This window comes from Felis catus, chromosome A1, assembly GCF_018350175.1.
Source record: "Felis catus isolate Fca126 chromosome A1, F.catus_Fca126_mat1.0, whole genome shotgun sequence".
Classification (NCBI taxonomy): Eukaryota; Metazoa; Chordata; class Mammalia; order Carnivora; family Felidae; genus Felis; species Felis catus.
Genome location: NC_058368.1, coordinates 78,114,599 through 78,140,989, shown reverse-complemented (window position 1 = coordinate 78,140,989; position 26,391 = coordinate 78,114,599). Strand labels below are relative to the sequence as shown.

Below are 26,391 nucleotides of genomic sequence, written 5' to 3'. Positions count from 1 at the left end.
CCCAGCAACGGAAATCCTCACTCCCTGCTGGTGGGAATGAGAAATGGTGCAGCTACTTTGGGCGACGTTTGGTGGTTTCTTACAAAACTAAACATATGATCTTGGACTCACACTCCTTGGTATTTACCCAAAGGATGTGGAAACTTATGTCCAGACAAAAACTTGCACATGAATGATCATAGCAGCTTTATTCAGAATTGGATTCAACCAATTGGATTCAAATTGGATTCAAATTTGGAAACAACCAAGATGTCCTTCAGTAGGTGAACTGATCAACAGTGGTATATCCACACAAGGGAATACTACTTAGCCCTAAAAACAAATGAGCTATCAAGCCATCAAAAGATGTGGAGGAATCTCAAACGTATATTCCTAAGTGAAAGAAGTGAGGCTGAAAAGGCCACATACCATGTGATTCCAACCATAGACCATTCTGGAAAAGGCAAAACTATGGGACCAGTAAAAACGCCAGTGGTTGCCAGCCTGGTGAGGGGAAAGGGAGGGACGAGTACGGAGAACACAAAAGATTCTTAGGACAGTAAAAACACTCCGTATGATATTATAATGGTAGACACATGCCATTATACAAGCCATAAAATGCACACCACCAAAAGTGAACCCTGCTGTAAATTCCGGGCTGGGTGATTATGATGTGTTCAGGCAGGTTTATCCATTGTAACAAATGTACTACCTGGTGCGGGATATTGATAATGTGGAGGTTGTGCATGTGTAGGGGCAAGGTGTATGTGGGATATCTTTCCACCTTCTTCTTAATTTTGCTGTAAATATAAAACTTCTCTGAAAGAAATAAAGTCATTAAATAAAATCACCATTAAGAAAATGAGAAGATAAGCAATAGATTCAGAGTGAATAGAACACTTATCTGATAAAGGACTTAGAGCCACAATTTACCAGGCACAATTACAACTCAATAAGACAAACAAACTGATAAAAGAAATAGATGAAGAGATATGAACAGACATACAGAATAAGGTATATGAATGGCTAGTAAGCACGTGAAAAAGATGTTCAAAATCATTTATTATTAGGGAGAGGCAAATTAAAACCACAATGAGATACAGTTGCACACTTACAAAAATGGCTGTATTAAATGACAGCCCAAAACGAGTGTTGGCAGGGATGCGGAGAAATGAACACCCTCATGCACTTCTTGTGGGAATGTCAAATGGGACACTTTGGAAAATCTCTTCAGCAATTTCTCAAGAAGATAAACATAAAACTACTGTATGAGCCAGTATCTCCACTGCTAGCTATTTAGCCAAGAGAAAATAAAACTAAGTCCACATTAAGACTTACATGTGAACGTTCACAGCAGCTTTATTTCTAATACCCCAAACTGGAAATAACCTAAATGTTCATCAACTGGGAATGAATAGACAAATGCGGTACATTTATACAATGGATTGTTCTTCTTCAGAAAACAAACTACTGACACTCTGTACCATGGATGACTCTCAAAACATTATGCTAAGTAAAAGAAACCATATACAAGATAATGCATATTGTATGATGCTATTTATGTGAAATGTGCAGAAGAAATTTATAGAGACAGAAAATAGATTAGTGGTGGCTTGGGGCTGAGGGCTGGAATGGAGTTTACTATGAATGGGTATGAGGAATGTTATTTGTGGGATGGAAGCATTTTATAACTGATTTTTGATGGATTTGTTATCAATGAAGCTGCTAAGAAAAGTAATATATGCATGTCAGATTAATCAATTTGGATATTAATTGTTCTGTCTCAATGAAGAAATCAAAGTCAATAAGTTCTGAATGGAACAAATTATGTCATTGGGCTTCTAGCAGGAAATAGTAAAGCAGCCCATATCTGCACATCAATTAGCACAAGGGGGACCGACCTATTGGAACACACCTGGTCTGTAAAATTTCACGTCCCTTGTTTTTGAGATTTCTAATAATTGGGGAGATCATTTCTCTACTCAGCAGTGCTGACATCAGAATGGTTAAGTCAGTGAAAAATAACGTTAAGAATTATGCCACATAAGGACACCTGGATTACTGTTTACATTATTATTAGTATATGTCAAATGATGCCTAAAAATAATGATCAGTTTTCAAGTCGTTTATGTCCTCTTTTGAAGCACAGAATTGTGAATTCCTTTTAGATATCCTGACTGCCTTGGAACAATCTGATAATTTGTCAATGGCGAATCAATTAAAACTGTACTTAACGTTTATTTTCTCACTTTTCAAGAAAGACTGTGAATGATGGGGAGAAGAGTCTGTCCATCCAAAGGTAAAAAAGAGAAGGGCTCACTGGGGAGTGCAAATACTAGATGCGGTAGTGATTAAATAAATATAAATGCGGTTAGTAAGGGCCCACACTTGGTATAATGGCTTGCTGCTGTCATCTTGATATTCAAGGGGCCCCACCTTTTTATTTCACACTGGGCCCAGCAAACTAGGCAGCCAGCGCCGCAGAAAGACAACAGTATCTGAGGAAAGTTGGCCCTGCAGCGTATCATTTCTGCTCTAAGTGACCTCCTCTGCTGAAGCGTTTCCTCTCACTGTGCATCGAGGGATGAAAATGCGCGCCTTATTGTGGGTGCAAACAGCCAAGATCATTCGTGCAAACTTCTAACTCAGAATCATCATTTTGTTCCATTTGCTTAATTCTCAGCAGACAGTAGTGCAAGGTGGTAAGCAGTCCTTCTTCAAGGACGTGGCAAAGCCGTCCTGTGGGACTCAGCCCGCACTGGATTTGCTTCCCAGGCAGCTCTGGGAGCGATGTACCCCCAGCGGGTACCCTGAGCCAGAAGGGAAGAAAGGCTGTGCAGACGTCTCGTTGCTGGAGGCCACTCTGCTCACAGTTGACACTTGGTGATGGAGAAGACGAAGGAGGAAGAGGTGCCAGACAGGCTAAATGGTGCTTATTTTGAAACTGAAATCCATAAATTATGCTATATTAAACGCACTTGTGAGAGCAGGCTGCTGTCATCTGCTAATGACGGTTTAGTGGCTGTAGAATTGCACGAAGGCTAGCGAAAGCTTCTTACAAATGAATGAAACCTGTACCAGGGAGCATGTATTTCCGAGGAAGTAAAAACGTATTTTCTCCCAGCCTCATATGAGACGATGCTTTCTTTTTCTATCTTTTTTCATCTCCTGACCCACTCCATCTTTCACTCCTTCTGGAGGAATCTGCAGTTCTAAATCCTCCACAACCCTTTCACTAACACACACACACACACACACACACACACACACGCACGATCACCCGAGTAACCGTGGCCGCCTCAGGGCTGAGAGAGAGAAAACTCTTGCCTGCTCTCTTGTCAGCAGGAAAGTGAGTCGACTGATTAACCATGTGGCACCCTGGGGCGGGATGCTCATGGTGGAGACCCAGGGGAGAGAGGTTAAAGGCAACCGAACCTTTCGCTGATCTCCAAGAGGGATCTGCTCTACTCCTACCGACCAGCCAAGTGCCCTGCAGTTTGCAATTCCTTTCCATTATTTTTTGCAGAAACACCGAGTTAATCAATGTGTCGCTATTTTACATTCCCTGACAAAGCTGCTGTTTGATGCTACGAGGGATGAAAGCCCGAAGTCAGCCTGGAACCTGACTCTAACCTCGACTAGTGCAGGGAACGTGACTGAAGCGCCAACTGAGCATTGAGGCCTCTCGACCTGGCCCACATTTTCTCCCTCCGGAATGCCCTTGTTCATGGAATAATTGCATTCATTCTGCAACCTAGCCCAGGAGTCCTCCTGCCTTTGGCGGCTCAGGTCACTGCATTCCTCCCTTTGTTTTCACTTTTGCTCTTTTCACTGTCAATAGTTAGGTGCTTCTGTTCTAAAACGGAGAGACTCACTGAGCACCTAAACAGGCTTTAATTAAGAACACTTAATTTTCAAAAGACCTACTGGAGAAAGGCTGTAGTTTGGCCTTTCAATATGAACCACAAAGGCGTTTATATGGATGTATCCATGTGACTTGACTTTACATAAGAAGGCATGAAGGGACCTGGGAGGCTCAGTCAGTTAAGTGTCCAGCTTTGGCTCAGGTCATGATCTTGTGGTTCGTGGGTTTGAGCCCTGCATCAGGCTCTGTGCTGACAGCTCAGAGCCTGGAGCCTGCTTCGGATTCTGTGTCTCCCTACCTCTCTGCCCCTCCCCTACTCGTGCTCTGTCTCTGTCTCTCTCTCTCTCAAAAATAAACATTTAAAAAAATTAAAAAAAAAAAGGCATGAACAAGAAGTGTTAAATCATCAGTGATCTGTTGCTGAGATTGGGTGAAATACTTAGACACATTGTTATTTCTCTCAATTTACCTCCTTTACCATATCAGAGAGGGTCTTCAATTTGGTGCTTACCAATCATTTGTGAAAGACCTTGTATTAGTTTCCTAGGACTGGTATGACAAAGTATCATAAACTAAGTGGCCTGGCACAACAGAAATGTATTGTTTAACATCTCCAGCAGTGGGAGGTCTAAAATCAAGGTCCACAGGTCCATGCTGCCTTTGAAACCTGTAGGGGAGAATGCATTCTTGTCCCTTCTGGTGGTCTGCAGGCCATCTTCGACACTCCTTCGCCTATAGATTCATTTCTTCACATGGCTGGCTTCTTATAAGGACACAGTCATATTAGATTAGGGAGACCCACTCTACTCCAGTACACTTATAATGTAATTAATTATATTTATAAAACCCTATTTCCAAACAAGGTCACATTCTGAGGTAGTGGAATTTTGGACTCCAAAGATTTTTGGGGGTGGGGGACACAATTTAACCCGTAACTGAATTTACAGTCATACATAACATTTCTAAGATGCTTTCTACTACAGCAGTGACATCTTAAATTCCAAATTGAATATTTTCAAATATTAATTAAAGCTTCTAACTTGATCACTAGTTAATTATAGAAAATTATCTTTTTATTTTTTCCTGATTTAACAATTTTTTTAACATTTATTTCTGAGAGACAGAAAGAGACAGAGCATGAGCAGGATAGGGGCAGAGAGAGAGGGAGACAGAATCCGAAGCAGGCTCCAGGCTCTGAGCTATCAGCACAGAGCCTGACGTGGAGCTTGAACCCACAGACTGTGAGATCATGACCTGAGCAGAAGTTGGATGCTTAACTGACTGAGCTACCCAGGAGCCCCATTTTTATCCTGATATTGAAACATAGCTGGACCTCACTAAGATTTAACAAAAGTAACATGCATGTTTACAAACTAGAATAATTTGGTGTGTATTTTCAATGATAACATATTGTTTTTGATTCCTTCTGAGCAAAGTCCCTTATAAAATAAATCCAGGTTTGCTGATGTCTCTAGGAAATTTAGTGTGGGCAAGATTCAAACATCATGTTATGAAGAAAACCATGAAATATTCTATAGAATGTTAATAAAATGCAAATTAATGTTTTACTAGTTTTGAATAGTTTAAAATAGAGCTGACCCTTGGACAACTTGGGTTTGATCTGTGTGAGTCCACTGATATGTGGATTTTTTCGATAAATGCAGTTTAGTACTGTTTTTGTATGTTCTCTTCCTTATGCTTTTCTTAATAACATTTTCTTTCTTCCAGCTTACTTTATTGTAAAAATACAGCATATAATACATATGACAAACATAATATATGTTTATCAACTACTTATGCATGTTATTGGCAAAGCTTCTGGTAGATGGTAGGTTAACACTAGATAAGTTTTGGGGGAGTCAAAAGTTACACTCTGATTTCCAACTGTGCAAAGACAGATATTAGGAAAACACTTTCATCCTGGGTTCTTGGAACTCACTTCCTCCATCTTTGAAAGAAATTCTCTGTACCAATGTTAGTGACGATAGTGAGATGGTGTCTCTTCTTGGAATTGTACTATCAGGTATCAATTTTAAAAACCAGTGAAGTGACTTTGGGGTGCTACATAAAGAATAAGTCGAGGACAGGAAACCACCTTCATAGTGGCACAGGCAGGCCTCAGTTCATAGAATTGCCTATTCAATTCGGCAGCCCCAACCCTAGAGTTGTTCGCAGGTCAACTGTAGTAGTATTTCAATTATGTGGCTACAGCATTGCTTTGCCTTTGTTATCTAAATAATTGGTTCAGTTTTCTACTTTATATTTTGTATATATAGTATACATAGTATGTATAGTATGTATAGTATACATACTATATATGTACAATATATAGTACATTTTTGTTCAACAAAATTCTAGTAGAAAATGATGTGTTTTAGCATTACTTTCTTCATGTTTTGCAAGGCTTTTAAGTATAAGAAATGCTAAAACTCAAAGAGCAGTCATCAGCAAAACAGCAGTATCATATTAGCTTGAGTGAGCCTGTGATTAATAGCCATATTGGCAATCACTGAAGCCTAGGTACTCAGATAAAAATCAACGCAAGGGCTGATGATAATGTACCATTCATTCTGTAACCAAGACAAAAATGAAGGTTGTCATAGACAACCTGTCCCATACATTACAGCACCCACAAAATTCTGCTAGCTTCACATAGGAAAAATGGGTGAGTTGTAATTGAAGACTAGAAAAGCCTACTCTAACAATGGAGGCAGATGTGACTGCTGTCCTCTTTCTTAGACCTGGGTGCGTCCTTTGTGTTAGCACATTCGTTAGTAAGGGAACAAAAGGGAAAAGTGTAAACTGAGCCCCAAATTTAAGCAGGAATCAAGAGGAATTACCACCCATTTCACAAACAGTACTTCAATCTAGTGGATACAGTTTGCTTAAAAGGTACTTTTGTGGGGCACCTGGGTGGCTCAGTCGGTTAGGCAGCTGACTTCAGCTCAGGTCATGATCTCGGGGTTCGTGGGTTCGAGCCCTGTGTCGGTCTCTGTGCTGACAGCTCGGAGCCTGGAGCCTGCTTCAGATTCTGTGTCTCCCTCTCTCTGCCCTTCCCCACCCCTGCTCTGTCTCTCAAAAATGAATAAACGTTAAAAAATAAAAAAAGAAAAAAAGAAAAATGTGGGAATGAAATGCATATTCAAAGAGCAAAATAGTTATACAAAGATATCAATATGATTTTCAGAGGTACTTTTAGAATAAAAATTGCTTTACTGAGGATGGAATTAAGCAAACATTCCAAAATAAAATGAATAATCCCAACATTGGCTTATGTTAGTGTGTTTGCATCATTAATATTTCTGGTTACTTTTACTTTTGGAGACCTTGAAGTTAAGTCCAACACTTCTCACAAATTCATTTGATCAAGATTGATGGAGTTCTTGCCAGAGGGCCATACTGTTTATGACATAATCATAATCCAGTGACTCACACAGGAGTAAATTTGATGTTGAAGATGGTGTTTCTATTTCCTTATCAGTCTTCAACCATAACATCTCATGTGCTTAAAGAATAAATAGGTTAAAACAAAGAAAGAAAAAATTGTAGTCTCTTGGTTTTGAATATGGCATTTTTAAAAGGCATTAATTATAAGTCTGCGTTTTGGCTAAAGAAGCAATATTCCTGTCAAATCCGCAGTGCCCTACAGCCTAGAGTATGTTTTGCACAGATCATGAGGCCCATCTAATACCTGCAATGATATCTGCATCGATGTTGATAACAGGTTTACTTGCAAGATGCAGGGAAGAGAATATTATGGACTCAGTATTTGCAAACAACATTGTATCAGTGAAGTACTATGATCATAGGTGATGTAAACCTGTCCAGATTGGGGTAGGGGAGTGAAAACAGGACCAACTCTTGGCAACCCTTGGAACTAGCTAGAGGACTTTTTTGGGGGGATCCTACAAATATTTGATCCATCTGTACTGTGACTAGACCTCTTGACGTTCTGTCATCTTCTGCCTTCAATTTTAATATGACTTGTGCTTTATAACTGGGTCTTGTCAGGACTGTTTCCTAATACACTGTACTAAGTTCCACAAAGTACACACCTCAGAGCTGTTAATTAAAAGGGCCTGCTGGTATAAATAAACACATATGCTGCTGGTTAGCCACCCTTTAGGGGTCAACAGTGGGGGACTCCTGCTGGGCTCCTGTTAATTGTCGTCCAAAATCTTAACAGGAACTGTCTAATGATCTCGTATGGCTTTGGCCATCTGGCCCTCTGAGTTCACTTGCCAGTAAATAGCCAACCATTGGAGAAAGAGAGAAATATCCCTTACCAGGGGAATATCTTAGAAGATATAACCTAGCCATCCACATGTGTATGTAAGGATTGATTTGCTTCAATTCACTAATCAAACCCAATCTGTCTTGTTTAAATTATCCTTTAGATTTATTTTGATGTCAGCTGCTTTAATATTAGCTACAAAATGAATGTTTTTGCTTTTCTTACATGAGCAGCATTAGGTGCAGTTAGGACCTGTTTGTAATGCATATTATATTTACGGTCAGAATCAATGAAGGGTGTTTCTAATAATTAGTATTTCTGAATCACATTTGACAATGTTAAGCGGTGGTACCTCTTTTTTGTTCCAGTGTGGTACTGTGGAACTGATGACCAGGTGCAAAATCTAGTTTCACATATTCTAAAACAGGCTTAGGATCTGGGTTGGTATTAACCCTCTAAATGTTACAAAGCTGCACTATTAGCTGGTTTTTCTCGACATCATCTCTTCCATTTTTAGATAAATGTTACATAACAGAAATAATAAGATTTCAAGGAGCTAAAAAGAGAAGACTGTTCATTCATAGTAAGACATTGTTTTAGAAAATCTGTCTTATTTGTCTCATTTTCAAACACAGATAAAAGTCGGGATATAGGGGAAGAAGTCCTTCAACTCAAGGTGCATAAGTGTGTATTTTTTTTTTCACAGATAATTGTGCGTTAAAGAGAAGAACATACCTTGTTATCTTTACTCTGATATGCTTAATCTGCTAATGTACTATGAAAAGAGATCTGCCAGCACTCTAAAATTTACCTAAGCAATGGAAAGAGAAATAGGGTAATGTTTTTTGCTTGTATTTCATCTTATTGGTATGTTGCCTTGTATCAAATAGATTCTTTTCTCTCTAAATTTTCAAACTACTCTCTTTCCAAGAGGATAGGTTTTTTCACCTAGGGCTTTGATTAGTTGGTGAACATTATTTTAAGGAGACTAAGTACAGGCAGAACAATATTCGTGGCAGTGTTCATGTCGGCATACGACTGATCAGTGAGACAGCACGGAGGGTGAAATACAGCCAGCCCGTGACTGTCAACTGTAAGAGACATCATGATTTTGTTTTAGTGATGTTGCCCTGATTATGAAAAAAAAATACATAAAAACAAATTATTTCTAAGGTTTTACAAATACACTTTACATGAAGAACAGAATGTAAAAATCTTTCATTTTGGGTTTTAGTCTGCTTTTCTTTCTTCTGTGGTAGCTGTTACCAGATCTGAGGGATGAACAGGAAACGAGGAAGCAACTCAACTAGCCACCATTTTTTTTTCTTGAATTCGCTTCCCCCAAAAAATATCCTTCAATACACTTTCCCACTGCAAAATCAAACATTTCTTTCTAGATATGATTAAAAATGAAACAAAGAAATAAAATAACTCTTGAATGACTGGTTTCCTCTAACCTCCACATCCTTAGGGAACCCAGAACCCAGGATGCCTGCTACTTCTTATTTTGCTTCTTCTAGCACATCCTGGTTACATCATTGGTAATCTCCTTGAAAAATCAATGAGTCTTCTTCTCATATTATTTTTCCTCTACACATTTATTGCTGAGTGATTTTCCAGGGTCTCTCCACAGTGTCACCTAAATAGTTAAGGTGTACCCATTCACTTAAATATTTTGCCCTTGTCAACAGTACAGAAAACAAGGTACAGATTTCAGGATGTAGACTTCTTGCCACATTATTTATTCCTTTAAAAAATGTGTCTTTTGGGGCGCCTGGGTGGCGCAGTCGGTTAAGCGTCCGACTTCAGCCAGGTCACGATCTCGCGGTCCGGGAGTTCGAGCCCCGCGTCAGGCTCTGGGCTGATGGCTCAGAGCCTGGAGCCTGTTTCCGATTCTGTGTCTCCCTCTCTCTCTGCCCCTCCCCCGTTCATGCTCTGTCTCTCTCTGTCCCAAAAATAAATAAACGTTGAAAAAAAAATTTAAAAAAAATATGTCTTTTAAAAAATATTTATTCTTTTAAAAAATATGTCTGCCAAAGAGATTTCAGTAAAAAACATGACCGAGGTTACAAAAAATTTATTCATCACTGAAGTTATCTGCTAACATTTGAGTGATTATTCAAGTAGGCAAAAGAAGACAAGGTAATTACACATATTAATACTAATGTATATTATGTTTACATTAATGTTCCAAAAATAATTGTGGTAAGTGGAAGGAAATAAAGCTTTAGATGATATAAGAAATAACCTCAAGTCAGTATTTAATTGATTGAGAAATCATTAATATAATCTGTCAGGACCTATATTGAGTATTTCCATTGCACTGTGAACTTTTTTTTTCAAATTGGAGATAAAATTCATATAACATAGAATTTGCCACTCAAGCCATTTTGAAGTGTACAACTGAATGGCCTTCAGGACACTAAAAATGTTGTGCAACTATCAACACTATCTAATTTCATGATATTTCCATCACTATGCAAAAAGACCATTTACTCATTAAGCAGCCACACCCCATTTCCTGCCCTGCCCTTAGCCCTTGGCAACTACGATATCTGTTTTCTGTCTGTGTGGACTTCCCTATTACAGAAATTTCATAATAATGGAGACACACGATATGTGCCTGGCTTCTTTCCCTGAGGATATTGTTTTTAAGATTCATCCATGTTGAAGCATGTATCAGTATTTCATTTTTATGTTCAAATATTTTGTTGTATGGTTACACTTTTTGTGTATCTACTCATCACATTATGAACGTATGAGTTGTTCTCACTTTTTAGATATTATGAATCATGCTGTTATGAACATTCGTGTATAAGTTTTTATGCTTGTTTTGAATTCTCTTGGGTATATACCTAAGAGTAAGATTTCTGGGTTATATGGTTACTCTGTTTAATATTCTGAGGAACCACCAAACATTTCCATAGTAGGTTTACTGCTTTACATTCCTATCAGCAATGTATGCGGCTTCCAATCTCTTCACATCTTTGCCAATACTTGTTGTTTTTCACATTTTCTGACTATTTCCATCCTACTGAGAATATTTTCATGTGTTTGTTGGACATGTGCATACATTCTTTGGAGAAATATCTATGGAAGCTTTTTTCTCATTTTTTAATGGGGTTGTTTGTCTTCTGGTGTTGAGTTGCAAAATTCTGTATGTATTCTGGAAACTTGAGTCTTATCAGATATATGTTTTACAAATATTTTCTCCCATTCTGTGGCTTGTCTTTTGACTTCCCTGATAGTAATCTCTGAAGCACAAACATTTTTAATTTTGATGATGTCTGATATATCCATTTTTCTTTTTTTTCTTGTGCTTTTGGTGCCATATTTAAGAAAGTGTTGTCTACTAAAAGGTCACAAAGATTTACACCTATATTTTCTTCTAAAGGTTTGATAGTTTTTAACTCTTGTGTTTAAATCTCTGATCCATTTTGAATTTTTTAAAATAATGTGATGAGGGATCCAAATTCATTCTTTTCCATTTGTCTATGTGTTGTCCTAGCTTCATTTGTTGAAAAGACTATTCATTTCCCATTTTAATTGCTTTTTAATTTTTAAATTTCTGTATACTCGGTAGCAATGTCTACTTTTAGTCCTGATTTTAGTTATTTGAGTCTTCTTTCTTTGGGGAGTCAGTCTAGCTAAAGATTTGTCATTTTGTTGGTATTTTCAAAGGTGAAAGTTCTAGCAACTTGATTATTGTTTTGTATTCTTTATTTGGTTTATTTCCGTTCTAAACATTTTTTCTTATTAACTGGTTTGGGTTTAGTTTGCTCTTCTTTTCCCTGTTCCTTAAGGTAGGAGGTTAATTTGCAAACTTTCTCATCTTTAATGTAGGTATTTACAGTTCTGAATTTCTCTTGGAATACTGATTTTGCCATATCTCTTAAGTTTTGTAATGTGGTATTTTCATTTTCATTCATTTCACAGTATTTTCTAATTTTACTTGTTATTTATTTTTTGGCCCAGTGGTTGCTTGAGAGTGTTCTTGTTTTGTTTTGTTTTTAAGTTTATTTATTTTGAGAGAGAGAGTGTGCGCACACGTAAGTGAGGAGGAGCAGAGAGAGAGAGAGAGAAAGAATCCCATGCAGGCTCTCCACTGTCAGTTGTCATGGTGAGCTTGATGTGAGGCTGGACACGGGCTTGAGCCCATGAACTGAGAGATCATGACCTGAGCCAAAATCAAGAGTCTGAGGCTCAACCGACTGGGCCACCCAGGTGCCCTGAGAGTAAGTTGTATAATTTCCACTTATTTGTGAAATTTCCAGATTTCCTTATGTTATCAATTTCTAATATCATTTTCTTGTGGTTGGAAAAGATGCTTTGTGTGATTTCAATATCTTTACATTTATTGAGACTTGTTTTATAGCCTAAGATACATGACAAATCCTGGAAAATGTACAATGTGCACTTGAGGAAAATGTGTACCCTGCTGTTGTCAGGTGGGAGTGTTCTGTGTAAATCTGTTATGAGGAGTTGATTTACAGTGTGGCCAAGTCCCTTAGATTCCTTGTTAATCTTCTGTCTAGTTGTTCTCTACATTGAAAATGGGGTATTGAAGTATCCAATTACTGTTGCTGAACTGTCTATTTGTGCCTTCAACTCTGTCAATGCTTGCTCCATATATTTTGGGTCTCTGTTGTTTGGTGCATGTATGTTTATAACTGCTATATTTTCTTGATGCATTGACACTTTTATCAATATATAATGTCCTTCTTTGACTCAATGACAATTTTTGACTTGGAGTCTTTTTATATATTAGTGTAGCCACCTCAGTTCTCTTTTGGTTACTATTTGCATGGACTATCTTTTTCTATACTTCCACATTCAACTGACCATGATATTATAACAAAGAAATTCTGTTTTATCCTGTAGAAAAGAAAGAGGCTTTGAAAAAATTGGAAAGGACAGTGACGTAATTACATTTTCATGTTAGAAAAAGAACTCTGAGAACTGTGTGTAAGGTACATTGAAGAGGGTGTGACTGAGGCATTCTGGCCCCTGCCAAATAATGTGCCTTAAAGATAGCTTCTTTCTTATCTGGATGCATTTTCCCAATATTTTTCATATTCTTCAGAGGCCTTGGTACATGTCACAAAAATACTGGCCCATGTTTGGGTCAGCTATTCCAATATGATTTTATTGTGAAATATAAATGATATGTAAGATATATATGTTTTTAATATTACATAATACTGGTTTTGTTCTTTTGAGATACTTCATTTTAGAAAAATGCTAATGCCTTCCTTCTGAATTGAATACATCTCCAGAACATTTTTATTTCCTGTACACGCCCATGTGTTTATGCATACATAATGAAAACTGTACTATTCTGGTATACACACTTTTTATGTAAGCATTATATATTCTAAAGAAGTATTTTGAACAGTAAAAGCAATAGCCTTCTGACATAACATGGAGTAGAATCAGTCAGAATGTAGTGGATATTCATTACAACTCAGTATGTGCTAATATCATACATCACTTATTAAATTTAATTTCTTATTTTTTCTTCCTTGTGTGTATTAAACATTAGCCTGCAGTGCTGGTTGCTGCTCTGTTTGTAATGAAGGATTATCTGTATCATGCAGGTTCTTGCAAAAATATTTACATGTATTTTAGATCAATAATCTCATGTGAATTTTATGTGAAAACACATAGGTTCCAACTCAGACATCTTGCAGCAGAGTACAAACAGGAAGACTAGCATTTTCAAATTCCTTTGTAAACAGAAGACTCACATTACTGAACCACAAAATATGTCAAGAGAGTGTGCTTGCTTATTTACTTTTGTGTTGCATATGATATTGGGCCTTTCCTTAAGTTTGTATTTGCATAGTGTTAGGCATGCAGAGAAAGGAGTGTGTCTATTTGCATTTTTAACATTTGGTATCTTTGGCACAAATGAAGGTAGGCCTTCATATTCCCTCAATACATTTCTTGTCATGAAATATCTCCCCAGTGATTCCCTAATGTGGTATGTAGAAGCCAGAATATTAGTGAGACAATCTTCATATATCACTTAAAAATTTAGGCTCTTAGTTTAATTTACATCTCAAATGTAATTTTTAAAATGCAATGATGAGATTTAGTCATGCCCTCCTTCCCGAGAAACCCATTCATCACCCCCAAACATTCCATGTGTTTGTTGATACAAAATTTTCCCTGACTCAAATTTATGTGTGTAACTACAAGGAATGGTACCACTTGGAATCTCACAGTAGCTCAATAATATACTGATTCATTTAAACTGATCTTCTAAGGCATAGGGCAGTTTGAATGCAAACAGGAAAAACAAACAATTGGATAGCTGTGGTGTGTGGTGAAAATAGCAGCCCAAACTGGAAATTAAGGTATAATTCATATATGTACTAAATGAACAGCACAGATATAAAGGCTACAGATACAAATAGTGGGCTCAAATCCCAGTTTTGAGACTAACTGGATGAATTCTAGTAAACTCCCAATTTATTTATTCATTTTTCAAGCAGAAATCGGTTATTCAATAAATATTTAAAACAACCTATGGTGAGGGGTCCTGGGGTGACTCAGGTGGTTAAGCATCCGACTCTTGGTTTTGGCTCAGGTCATGATCTTAGAATTTGTGAGTGTGAGCCCTGTGTCAGGCTCTGTGCTGACAGCCCAGAGCCTGCTTGGGATTCTCTTTCTCTTCTCTCTCTGCCCCTTCCCTGCTTGTATCCTCTCTCTCTCTCAAAACAAATAAATAAACTTAAAACAAAAAACAAAAAACAAAAACAGCCTATGGTGAGCCAGGATCTTACCTACCAGAATCTCATGTTATCACACCTATCCTGTCCCTTGGTTTTTAATCCTGTGTTAAAGACTGAACACGTATGTGTTACATATCTGTGTTACATACTTAGCACAATGTATGAGACATTCTGGGGGACTTGACCCATATTTGCTGAGTGGATGGATGGATGGAATAGCATTAACCAGACATGAAAATTATTCTGGAATTAAAAAAAAAAACACCTTTCTTAGTATATGAAACAATCTTTTTAGCTAAGAACACATTAGATTGCATCAGCCTATTTAAAAGTTCAAAGAGAAACCAAACAAGGAATGTTTATAGTTTCTGTGCCACTCACAATATTTCATCACATATACTTTGCTTTTCAAAATAATTTTGTGCCTCAGTTTATAAGCACTATCATACTATCACTGCATGGACAACTTCATATAATTTTTATTAGTGGTATTTGAAACATCAAAATGCATGGTGCAAACTTTTCAAACCCCTCACAGATGGAAGAATTGTGTGTATTCTTTTCAGAAGTATTTTCAGAAGAAAATAAGAATGTGCCTCCACTCATGTAATTTCTGTTATTGGCAATAATGAAAATTTTTCTCGAGCGTGTAGTGTGTTACTTATGAAAATTCGTTATGTGACACCCATTAAGCAGAGAAAATCCAGCGATTATAATAAGTATTTATATACATATTTTATAAACATGTAAAAATATGTCGGGAAATATATTGTGCATAAAATCACGTGTATGACAAATATGTGAAGTTCAAGAATAAGGATACAACGGACCAATGCTTCACTAAAGTGAGTATGTTAGTACTTTGAAGTATCTGTGGCATACTCCCCAGTCTTGTTCCCAGGGTTCCATCATACCAGTATGAGCTCTTCTTAATTTAGTGATAATTATTTCCTCTTATATCTTTGTAGATTTGTCCCTAAAAAATACATACATGTTTTAATTTTGCTTTTTTGTCAGCTATGTAAAAATGGACTGGTTCTGCATTTATTCTTCTCCGACCATGCTTTTTATATCTCAGCATTGTTTTTAGATTCACCCAAGATGACGTTAAAAAAAAATTAAGGTTTATTTATTTTTGAGAGATAGAGAGAGAGAGAGAGACAAAGCACGAGCGGGGGAGGGGCAGAGAGAGATTGGGAGACACAGAATCCGAGGCAGGCTCCAGGCTCCGGGCTGTCAGCATAGAGTCCAACGCGGGGCTCGAACTCACAGACTGTGAGATCATGATCTGAGCCGAAGTCAGACGCTTAACCGACTGAGCCCCCCAGGCACCCCTCATCCAAGACGAGTTGTTTATCCTATTTCAACATTTTCATGTAGCTCAAAAACAGTGCTTCTTGAAACTTTTGGTCTCAGGAGTCCTTTTTCTTCTCTTAACAGATGGGTAAAATTATTTTCCCTGCTGGTTACAGTTGGCCATTGTCCACATCATCAGCCCAACAAAATGAGCATCCTTGCTGGTTCTCGTATTCACATTTCTGTCTCCGTTTTTGCATGCTCCACCCCTCCTCAGCCAATGCATGAAACATCTAGGACTCTACATCTGAATTGATAAGGATCTACATCGGTTGCTTGCTTTTTTATTTTATTTTTCTCCTTGTTTTATGTGAAAACATTAAATTTTACTAAGTTATGTGAAACCATTACTTCCATCTGCCCTTACCATCCCTTCGTGATACTGCTTTCTTCTTACTCAAGTACTTTCCTAAGACTGATTATAAGTAGATCTTGGTATGGTAAACCATCTGATGCCTTGAAAAGCTGAACATTGGGGCGCCTGGGTGGCGCAGTCGGTTAAGCGTCTGACTTCAGCCAGGTCACGATCTCGTGGTCTGGGAGTTCGAGCCCCGCGTCGGGCTCTGGGCTGATGGCTCAGAGCCTGGAGCCTGTTTCCGATTCTGTGTCTCCCTCTCTCTCTGCCCCTCCCCCGTTCATGCTCTGTCTCTCTCTGTCCCAAAAATAAATAAACGTTGAAAAAAAAAATTTTAAAAAAAGAAAAGCTGAAAATTTTTTTTAATGTTTATTTATTATTGAGAGACAAAGCGTGAGCAGGGGAGGGGCAGAGAGAGAGAGGGAGACACAGAATCTGAAGCAGGCTCCAGGCTCCGAGCTGTCAACACAGAGCCTGATGTGGGGCTGGAACTCACAAATTGCGAGATCATGACCTGAGCCGAAGTTGGACGATTAACCGACTGAGCCACACAGGTGCCCCCGACATCTCTTTGTTTTAACTCTCATTGTCTCTAATAAATGGCATATGTTTAGACTTGATGGTTTTTTTCTTTCTTTTTTTTTTTTGGACCAGTCTAAGTATTTGTCTTTTTTTTTTTTCTGTCTTCAATTATTTATTTAATTTACTTAATTCTAGTTAGTTTCAAGAGTAGAAATGAATGATTCATCACTTACATACAACACCCAGTTGCTCATCACAAGTGCCTCCCTTAATATCTATTTTCCATTTAGCCCATTACCTTTCCCTCTAGCAACCTTCAGTTTGTTCTCTAGAGCTTAGAGTCTATTTTATGGTTTGCCACTCTCTCCCCGCCACCCCCAGCCCCATGTTCATCTTAAATTCCACCTAAGATTTGTCATTTAAGAAATAAAAATAATCCAGGGGCATCTGGGTAGCTCAGTTAAGCGTCTGACCCTTGATTTTGGCTGAGGTCATGATCTCAGGGTTAGTGGGTTCAAGCCCTGCATCGGGCTCTGTGCTGAGTGCGGAGCCTGCTTGGGATTCTCTCTCTCTCCTTTGTCTCTGCCTCTTCTCTCTCTCTCTTAAATAAACATTTTAGAGAAATGAAATAATCCAATGATGATTGAGCTGAATACAAAACTACAGTTTTAACATTGTTTACTTACACACTTGAAAATACTACCAATTTTCTTCTTCTATTAAAATTGCTTTTGAAGTTGGAAAACACCCTGTAGGGGGGCACCTGGGTGGCTCACTCCGTTAAGCGTCCGACTTCAGCTCAGGTCATGATCTCACAGTCTTGTGAGTTTGAGCCCTGCATCGGGGCTCTGTGCTGACAGCTCGGAGCCTGGAGCCTGCTTCAGATTCTGTGTCTCCCTATCTCTGTGCCCCTCCCTCCCTCACACTCTGTCTCTCCAAAATGAATAAATGTTAACAAATAAAAAAAATAAAAAAGAAAGAAAGAAAACCCCCTCTAGTGCTACACCTGACTTCACGTCATTCACAAAGCTAGAATCTGCCTTTGAGTTGACAACGTGTCCTGGGCCTGCTGTGGTCTGAAAGATACAGGTGCAGGTAAAAGGCCTCCCCGAGGGATCTGCCAGGACTTATCCTAACATGTGGGCATCAACAACATCCTGTCTTCCCAGAGCAGGTCTGGAGGCTCTTTCCAGCTTCCTTTCCCAACTCCAGCCTACTCTGGGCCCGCTTGCTGGGAAACAAAAGCAGTCCCACGGTGGAAACCCAGGTCCCGAGGCACAGGCCCCTGGGCCACAATAATCCCCGGTGTCACATAAACATGGGCTCTGCACCAATCAGCACAATTCCCCGACAGTCTCAAAACCATAAAACAATGTCAAAAAGAGATGCCTTGTCTCGTCCTAGCTGGGGGAGTCCCTCCTGTGGCCTCTGTCCTTAACTCTCTTCCCGCCCTGAGGTTTCAGCAGCGCATGCGCCCATCACTTCCAGCTCTCTCACTGCTGGGTTTGGAGCCCACCCACTGGGGCCCATGCCTACCCTTTAAGGGAACAGGCCTTAGGCTGCAGAGCTCCAGTTCGCTGCCTGCGGGAGACTCTGGTCTTGGCCAACCCCCGGCAGCCCGACGCCCCTCAGGCCATGTGACTCCCGGAATGCAGCGCGGCACCACAGCAAAGGAGGTGGCCGGAAACGCCCCAGTCTCCTTCGCTGAAGTGCGCAGGCGCGGATGTGGCCCCTCCTTTGTCAGAGGCCCCGCCCACTGCTCCCAGAGGGATGAAGCCGAAGGGAGGTGGCTTGTGCTCGCCCTGCTGCTGCTTCTGGTGCTTTCCAGGGCCCTCCCCAGCGGAGCTCGCGGTAGCTGGGAGACCCGGGCTGGGGTCCGGAGGCCTCCACCCTCCCTCAGTGGACGTTCAGGGGAGTCGCCGTGCAGGCCCGAGGACGAGGACGCTATGCGGGGCACGGGGTGCAACAGGTGAGACCTGGGGGCGGGGCTGCAGTCCCACCCTGCGGCTCGCGGAGCACGTGGCGCCCAGGCCCTCGGCTCGGGTCCCTCCGCCGGTGGGTGTGCTGCGCCGGCTTTTGTAAACATTGTGCGTGTCCTTGGCTGCTTGTGATGAATTTAGGGCGTTTTGGGCAAGTCTCGAGACAGAAGTTCTCCGGCATTCTACCGCCGCGCCTCCGACCCTGCACTGCTGTTTTTCAAAGGTCATCTTACTGCGTCGAGGTCCTCTTGCGTTTGAGGTGGCAGAGGTTTAGGATCTAGTTGAAGCTGAAATGTCCGCCGGTTGATTTGTACCCACTGATCACCTCCGTCCTTTCTGAGTTCCACACTGTGGTGATGGAGCCTGTGGCCTTCCCCCAGCAGTGTTGCGGCGAGAAAAGGGCACACCCGAATCTGTCCCCCTTCCCCTGTCCCCGTCGCTGGTCCAGCCTTCTCTTCCCCTGCGACCCCTCCCTCCCTGGGCCAGCCTTCGTCCAGCCTTCCTTCATTCTGGTCTGACTTCCTGCTTCACACCATCAGCCAGACAGTTTCCGTGGCCTTATACGCTGTCAACAGGCCTTTTGTTAGTTGGCAAATCCATCAGTCTCCCTCCAGTTCTTGGCATGGGTGTGGGAGTCCCTGCTGCTTCATCGTGCTCAGAAACATCAAGCCTACCGCTTGATAAACTTGAGATGAGTGACTTTGTGTCTTTGACATTACTTTCTCCGTGACTGATGGATGTAGAGGGGAAGTTGGGCTGGTAATGCTCAGATGCTCTTTTCTAAAGTAACTATTTTTATCTTAATGACAGGAGTAATAAGATGTCTGTATGGCATTCGTTCAGCATGTTAGACACCCAGACAATTGACGCAGGGGATGATCCCCTTTCCAGTAGCAAAGTGGCACTAGATAAAACCCTCTAGACACAAGGAAATCATTTAGGAACACTGCACAACATTGTGCTATCCAGTGGGAGACCTAAGAGGATTTGGCCAGAAATCAGGTCAATAGACAGCCACAGGCTTGCATTTGGTAAAGGGAAAATTTTAAGTCTAAGGATAATCAATGGATAACTCCAAGAGGAGATTTATAAAGGCATATTTTTGAAGAAGTGAAAGATAACGTTGTCTTGAAAGTTCAGATAAATGGACCAAAATTTGTTCCTTTAGGATTTGTAACTTTGCTTGAAAATTTGGTACAAATATAAAATGTAACTAAAACTAAGTATAGGAGCCAATTAAAGAGACTGTAGAACTGATGTGAAATTCCCGGGTGACCAAACTTGGCTGAAAGAATGTTGCATTTGTAGAGAAGCTGTCAACCCTCAAACAGATTTCATACTGTTGGGTCGGATGCCTAATGATAAGGAGACCAGCGCGTTGACCAGAGGCCAGGGTCTTCCCGGCTGTCTGGACAGATAGAAATGCTGAGGTTTCTCTGATAAAAGGACCTGATAGGGAATCCTGAAAACAACACTTCTCCCCAGTCTCGAGGAGAGGGCTCTTCAGGAAGAGCTGGTTTGATGATATAAATTAAAAAGTGGTACTTCTTTAAAAAAATTTTTAATGCTTATTTTTGAGAGAGAGAGGAAGAGCATTAGCAGGGGAGGGGCAGAAAAAGAGAGAGGATCCAAAGCATTTTCCACACTGACAGCAGTGAGCTCGATGTGGGGCTCAAACTCATGAACTGTGAGATCATGACCTGAGCTGAAGTCTGACACTTGACCAACTGAGCCACCCAGGTGCCCCTTATTCTTTAAATGCTGTAGAGAAATCCAGACCTGACACATGTGCACATACGTGCATACACGCACATACCCATAAAGACCATAAGGGAAAAATAATCCAAACACGAAACATTAAAAAAAAATGCTTCTCTCTCTTACTAGTGGGAATAAAGGGAAGCAATTATTTTCTTTATACTTTTATGCATTTTTTACAGTGAGCATGGAATACATTTGTTATTGGCAGAATATTTTTAACAGGAAGACTATAACTGGCCTATAATCATACTTTCTGCCTTTATAGAGCTGTTGGGAAAAGCCTGCCATGGTTTTTTTCTGAATTTAATAATCTTTCTCTTATTAAGGCTGATTTTGAAAATGAACTATATTGATAATGTGGATATTGATTTATAATAAAGGAAGGAAGGACAGAGGGGAGGTATACCGCAGGGAAAAGGCTGTGTGGTACGTAGAACGTGGCACCAGGCCATTTCTGATACATGGTCCGCATCTCTGATCTTTTCTTTTACCAGTGCTCCAGTGCCAAAAGACTGGATTTTCACAGTCAGTTTAGCAGTTTTTCCTGCAGACATGACCCTAAATTTTAAGTATTTGCCATTCTGGCAATAATCATGTAACAAAAATGTCTCAGGGCAATGTGCTGCCTAATTTGTATAAATTGTGAACAGACAGCCATGAAAAATGAACACCAGACAATAAAGATTGTGTGTGTGTGTGTGTGTGTGTGTGTGTGTGTGTGTGTGTATGGCTCTTATTCAGACCATCATATAAAAAACAATTTGGTAATTCATTCAACAATTATTAACAATTAATTGTTAATAAATTTTATGCAACATAAACTTTTAGTGTCTAGGTCATCAGAAAATGTCCCTGACTTCACAGAGCTCTCACATCCAAGGGGCAGAGGCAAATAGAAAGCAAGTGTACAAGTAAGCACCCTCAATTACAATTATCTGAGTGATGCCCTAGAATCTGACCTCTGTTCTCTAAACCCACCATGATGACCAATGAGATAAGCCCAACATTCAGCAACTCCAGAATTTTATGTAGAAATGGAAATACTGCTTTGACATAATCCAGACTTGTTTTGTTTTTTGCCCGTCCATTTTTTTTTTTTTTCTGTTGTAACTGGAGCAGAAACTAATCACCAGGCACATGAGCACATACGTATACAGGGACAGACACTCAGAGTACTTAGATTCCTTGATTCTGCCCTTTCCCTTCCTTCCACAAGGTTTGGCCCCAAAGGCATGTCTTAATAAACATCCTTCATGCTAAACTCTCCCACAGATTTTGCTTCTCAGGAAACCCAAACTACAATGCATAGAAAATTAGGTTCTGGAAACAGAGCGGCCTTTCGTAATTGTCTTGAGTTGGACCAGTATAGCCAGACCTTTGTAATTTCTCACCAACCTGTCTTTGGCTAAGGGCCGTGGTGGAAGAGCTGTGGTGTCGGGCCAGGTATGTGGCAGCCATAGCCAATGGGCTGTTCCCTCCTGGGTCATAACTAACTCGGGCATCCTGAACCAGAGGCTGATGCCTCTGTGGTCTTCCTCCTTCCAGGGAGATTAGCGGGCGTAGGGTTGAAACTCTATAGTCAGTGAGGTTGCTGCAGGAGGGAGCGTTGGATCCACAACAAGATGGGCACAAAGGTATGGTGAGAGAACACTCCATGGATGTCTCTGGAACCATGAAATCCTCTGGGTTATGTGCATGGAGGAAAGGAAAGCAGTAAAGGAAGAGTGTAGCCAAGCCTCATAATGCCTATCCTGACCCCATTGGAAAATGATTTACAAACATGCTTACTAATAAGACTTCAGTGATTAAGGGACTTTTATTCCTCCCCAAATGATCATGCCTATCTCCATGCAATGAACATTTTCTTTCTTTCATTACACAATTAAAGATTAAAATCGTTAATGTGGAAATTTTGCATACAAAGAAAAATGAGTTAGGGGTGTCTGGGTGGCTCTCTGCTGTCAGCACAGAGCCTGCTTCAGATCCTCTGTCTCTCTCTCTCTCTCTCTGTCTCTGCCCCTCCCCTGCTCATACTTGCTCCTTCAAAAATAAATAAATATTAAAAAGAATCAAGTAAACATAAGTTAAATCATGCCAACGTATGCATCAGATTCTTCACTATTTTAAAATAGGAATTCTGAGGATGGAATATCACCAGAAGAAAAAAAATGGAGTGAAAGAGAGAAACATGAATATTAAAAGCATGGTTAATTGTGTTATTGGCCTATTTTAATTTTTAAGGTAATTTTTTTAAAGGTGAAATGAAGTTAACTGGCATTTCCTGAATTCATACTTCTTTTTTTAAAAATTTTAAAAATTTCTTATTTTTTAGAGATAGAGTGCTTGCCCGTGCATGTAGGGGAGGGGCAGAGAGAGAGAGAGAGAGAGAGAGAGAGAGAGGGAGAGAATGAATCCCAAGCAGGCTCCATGCTCAGCACAGAGCCAGATGTGGGGCTCAATCTCACAAGTCTGAGATCATGACCTGAGCCTAAATCAAGAGTCAGACATGTAACCAACTGAGCCACCCAGGCGCCACTGAATTCATACTTCTAATAAGAAACTATAAGAATATGAGGAGTTGAAGATGTCAGGGAGAGAGAATACCTACTCTCATGGGTTCAGACCTGGATGAATTTAGAGTCCATTCTTATTTAACAGTGTCACTTATGGGTATCTTTGAAAGAAACTTTGACATTTTTTTTTTGTTACAAGGTAGGGTTTACATTTGGAAACCCAAAGAATGTGCAAACATTCATCATATAATTTGGAATTAAAAGTGGCCTAAGAGTTCATTTCAGCTTGAGAGGTAATCAGATAAGCTCCACTGATAGGACATTTGTGATGAGGTTTAGGAGTGAAGTAATCTTGAGAGTTGTGACGAGTAGGACAGCTTTACCTTCTAGAGACAATGCGTTATAAAGATATGAAATAGAATATGTTCATGAATAAGCTAGTTTGGTTTGATTGGAAAATACAGTAAATGTTTTAAAATGTGGCAGGTAAGTCTGCAAGGCTAGTTTGGGGACTGTATTTTAGTAAGCTTTGAAGATGACATGGGAAGCGTGATGACTTTGAGCCAGGGGCTAGTGTTCTCAGAACTGCATTTTGGAAGCATAATCAAGGATCAAGATTTGGGGTGAATTTAAGTGGTTGGAGGTAAGAGGGTAAGTGAACTGTGAAGCAAAGTAGAAGAAACATTAGAATAAACATGGAAGAACACAGGAGTCCCCCAACTTGTAAATTATGTGACCCAGCTGAGTTTCTTAGTTGGTCTCAGTCTTAATTTTCAAATATCTATAAAGGGAAGCAGAATAACTATTTCACAGTTCATGTAAGCAAAAAGTGACAAGAGTCATAAAGTGTGTATTCCCAATAATCGCTAGTTCTGTCTGTCCAGATCTATCAACTGTCGAGACTCCTGTCTGTTATAGCATTTTGGGAGTAAAAAATATGTGCCATTGAGTGTTAGTGATGAGGATTGTGGGGAATAAGCTTTAGGAATTCGCTGAGCTTGCACTGATGGGTTAACAAGGCATAAAGAAATAGAAAGCCACAGGATGAATGCACCCAAGACTAGGTAAATAAGATTAGGTAAACAGGGCAAAGGCCCCCAGTATAGGACAAAGGTATAGGAATAGGAAGCCTCAGGATGAAAGCATCCAAAAGTAGGTAAACAAGATTAGGTATTCAGGGCAGAAAAGCCCCTCAATTTAGTACAATAGCAGAAAGCTGCTTTCACAGGGAGGAAGGACCAAAATAGGTAAATAGTAAACAGGACTTTAGAGGCAGCAGGGTGAAGTTGCCCTGAGTGGAGCTAATTAGCAGAGGAAAGCTGCCCTGTTGACCCTGAGGTAGCATGCTCTCTCTTGTCCCCTAAGCTAGCTAAGATAAACTGAAGACATGGTGCCTCAAGCCTGCAGTAAGTAACTCCACACCAGGACTTTGTTTTGTATTGACCCAACCCCCTGACATTGCGTATCTTCAAAACCCCCTTTCCCTCACACCCATGAGTTAATGCTCACGGATTTATTGTCTCTTTGTGCACACCCATCAACGTTTGTAAGCCTTCTGATCCTAGTAAAAACAGAGCAAGGACCCTTACTCGGGGCTCTTGTCTCCTTCCAGACATTAGCCTCTCTTGCATTTTAATCCTGTGTCTGCTCTCTTGCTGGACAAGAGAGAACTTCAGACCCAGAGTCTATAATTGCACCCCAACAGAAAATGGTTCATTAACATGAATGACAATTATGAAATTGTGGCAAATCAAACTGGAACTTCTTTTTCACTGAAAATTATTAGTAGGATAAAGAAACCATGGTTATTTCCTAAAGGACCAATTAAAAACCTGTGATAACCCATTCATTGTACCTTATTTTTTCTTCATCTTGGAAAATTTGTGGCCAGAAAAATTCTGGATATGGGGTTTGATAGTCTGAATTGATGCCCAAACCTAGGGCTCAAAATGAATTTTGAGAATCATGAGTTAATTTGCTGATTCTGACAAGAAGGAACATTGTGAAGACATTTCTGGCCATGTATCAAATGGACGATCAGAATTTAAGGAGTCATTACCTGGGGAATTTTGTCCTTTCTTTGCAAACAAGATTGGTCTTGGTTATGAAATGTACCAATTTAAACTATTGCAAGGGAGAAGATTGTTTTTAAGCCATCTTGTTTCATTTGTCAGTGTTTTCACACAATAAAAAAACAAATTATCTCCACCACTTCTCTCTTGAGATGTTCCCAAAGGCTTACAAGAGGAGAGAGAAGAAAGCCACAGAAAGAGCAACGTAACACTGAAACAACATGATAGAATTATGCAAGAGAATGAAAAATAATGTAAATGCATATCTGTATATGGAAGATACTATGCTGTTATCTTAATTTTTATCTCTGTGTGTTTATGTACATGGTTGTGTACATATCACAAAAATGTTGTTGAATCCATGCTTAGGACAGAAAATACATCAAGAGGACTAGAGCACTCATAGGACCAGTAGTGCCAAAGGCAGAGAAGGATAATACGTAACAACTCCCTACAATAGCTTGGACCAAACAGTTTGCTCTCCGAATTTAAATGTAATATGTGTTTTTTTTTTAAAAATTAGAAAAAGATGAATTAGAAAAAGATGAATCAAAAAAAAAAAAAAAGCCCAACCTAACAAACATTACCCTAAGATAGTCACTGTGCAATAATGGGATGTGTGTTGATTTTCTTTTTTTTTTTTTAATTTTTTTTACATTTATTTATTTTTGAGAGACAGAGAGAGACAGAGCACAAGTGAGGGAGGGGCAGAGAGAGAGAGGGAGACACAGAATCCGAAGCAGGTTCCAGGCTCTGAGCTGTCAGCACAGAGCCCAACACTGGGCTTGAACTCACAAACCATGAGATTGTGACCTGAGCTGAAGTCAGATGCTTAACCTGGAGCCACCCAGGCACCCCAATTTTCTTTTTATAATTTTTTAAATCTTTAAAAAAATATGTATTTATTTTGAGAGAAAGAGCAGGCGCATGTGTGTGCACATGTGTGAGAGCAGGGGAGGGGCAGAGAGAGAGGGAAGAGAGAGAGAATCCCAAGCACGCTCCACACTGTCAGCGCAGA

General features: G+C 39.9%; 1 protein-coding gene across 2 annotated transcripts in view; it reads left to right on the top strand.

Moving 5' to 3' along the window:
* Positions 1-18,643: 18,643 nt before the first annotated feature.
* The window catches only part of NALF1 (NALCN channel auxiliary factor 1), a 673,349-nt gene continuing 665,601 nt past the window's right edge, over positions 18,644-26,391 (top strand). Inside the window, exon 1 of one of the 2 annotated variants that reach the window (XM_045055771.1) lies at positions 18,644-19,017. In XM_045055771.1, the coding sequence (XP_044911706.1) occupies positions 18,819-19,017 (199 nt within the window). In that variant the 5' untranslated portion in view covers positions 18,644-18,818. The remainder of the gene's footprint in view (positions 19,018-26,391) is intronic. The other variant, XM_023253100.2, reaches the window with a different exon arrangement.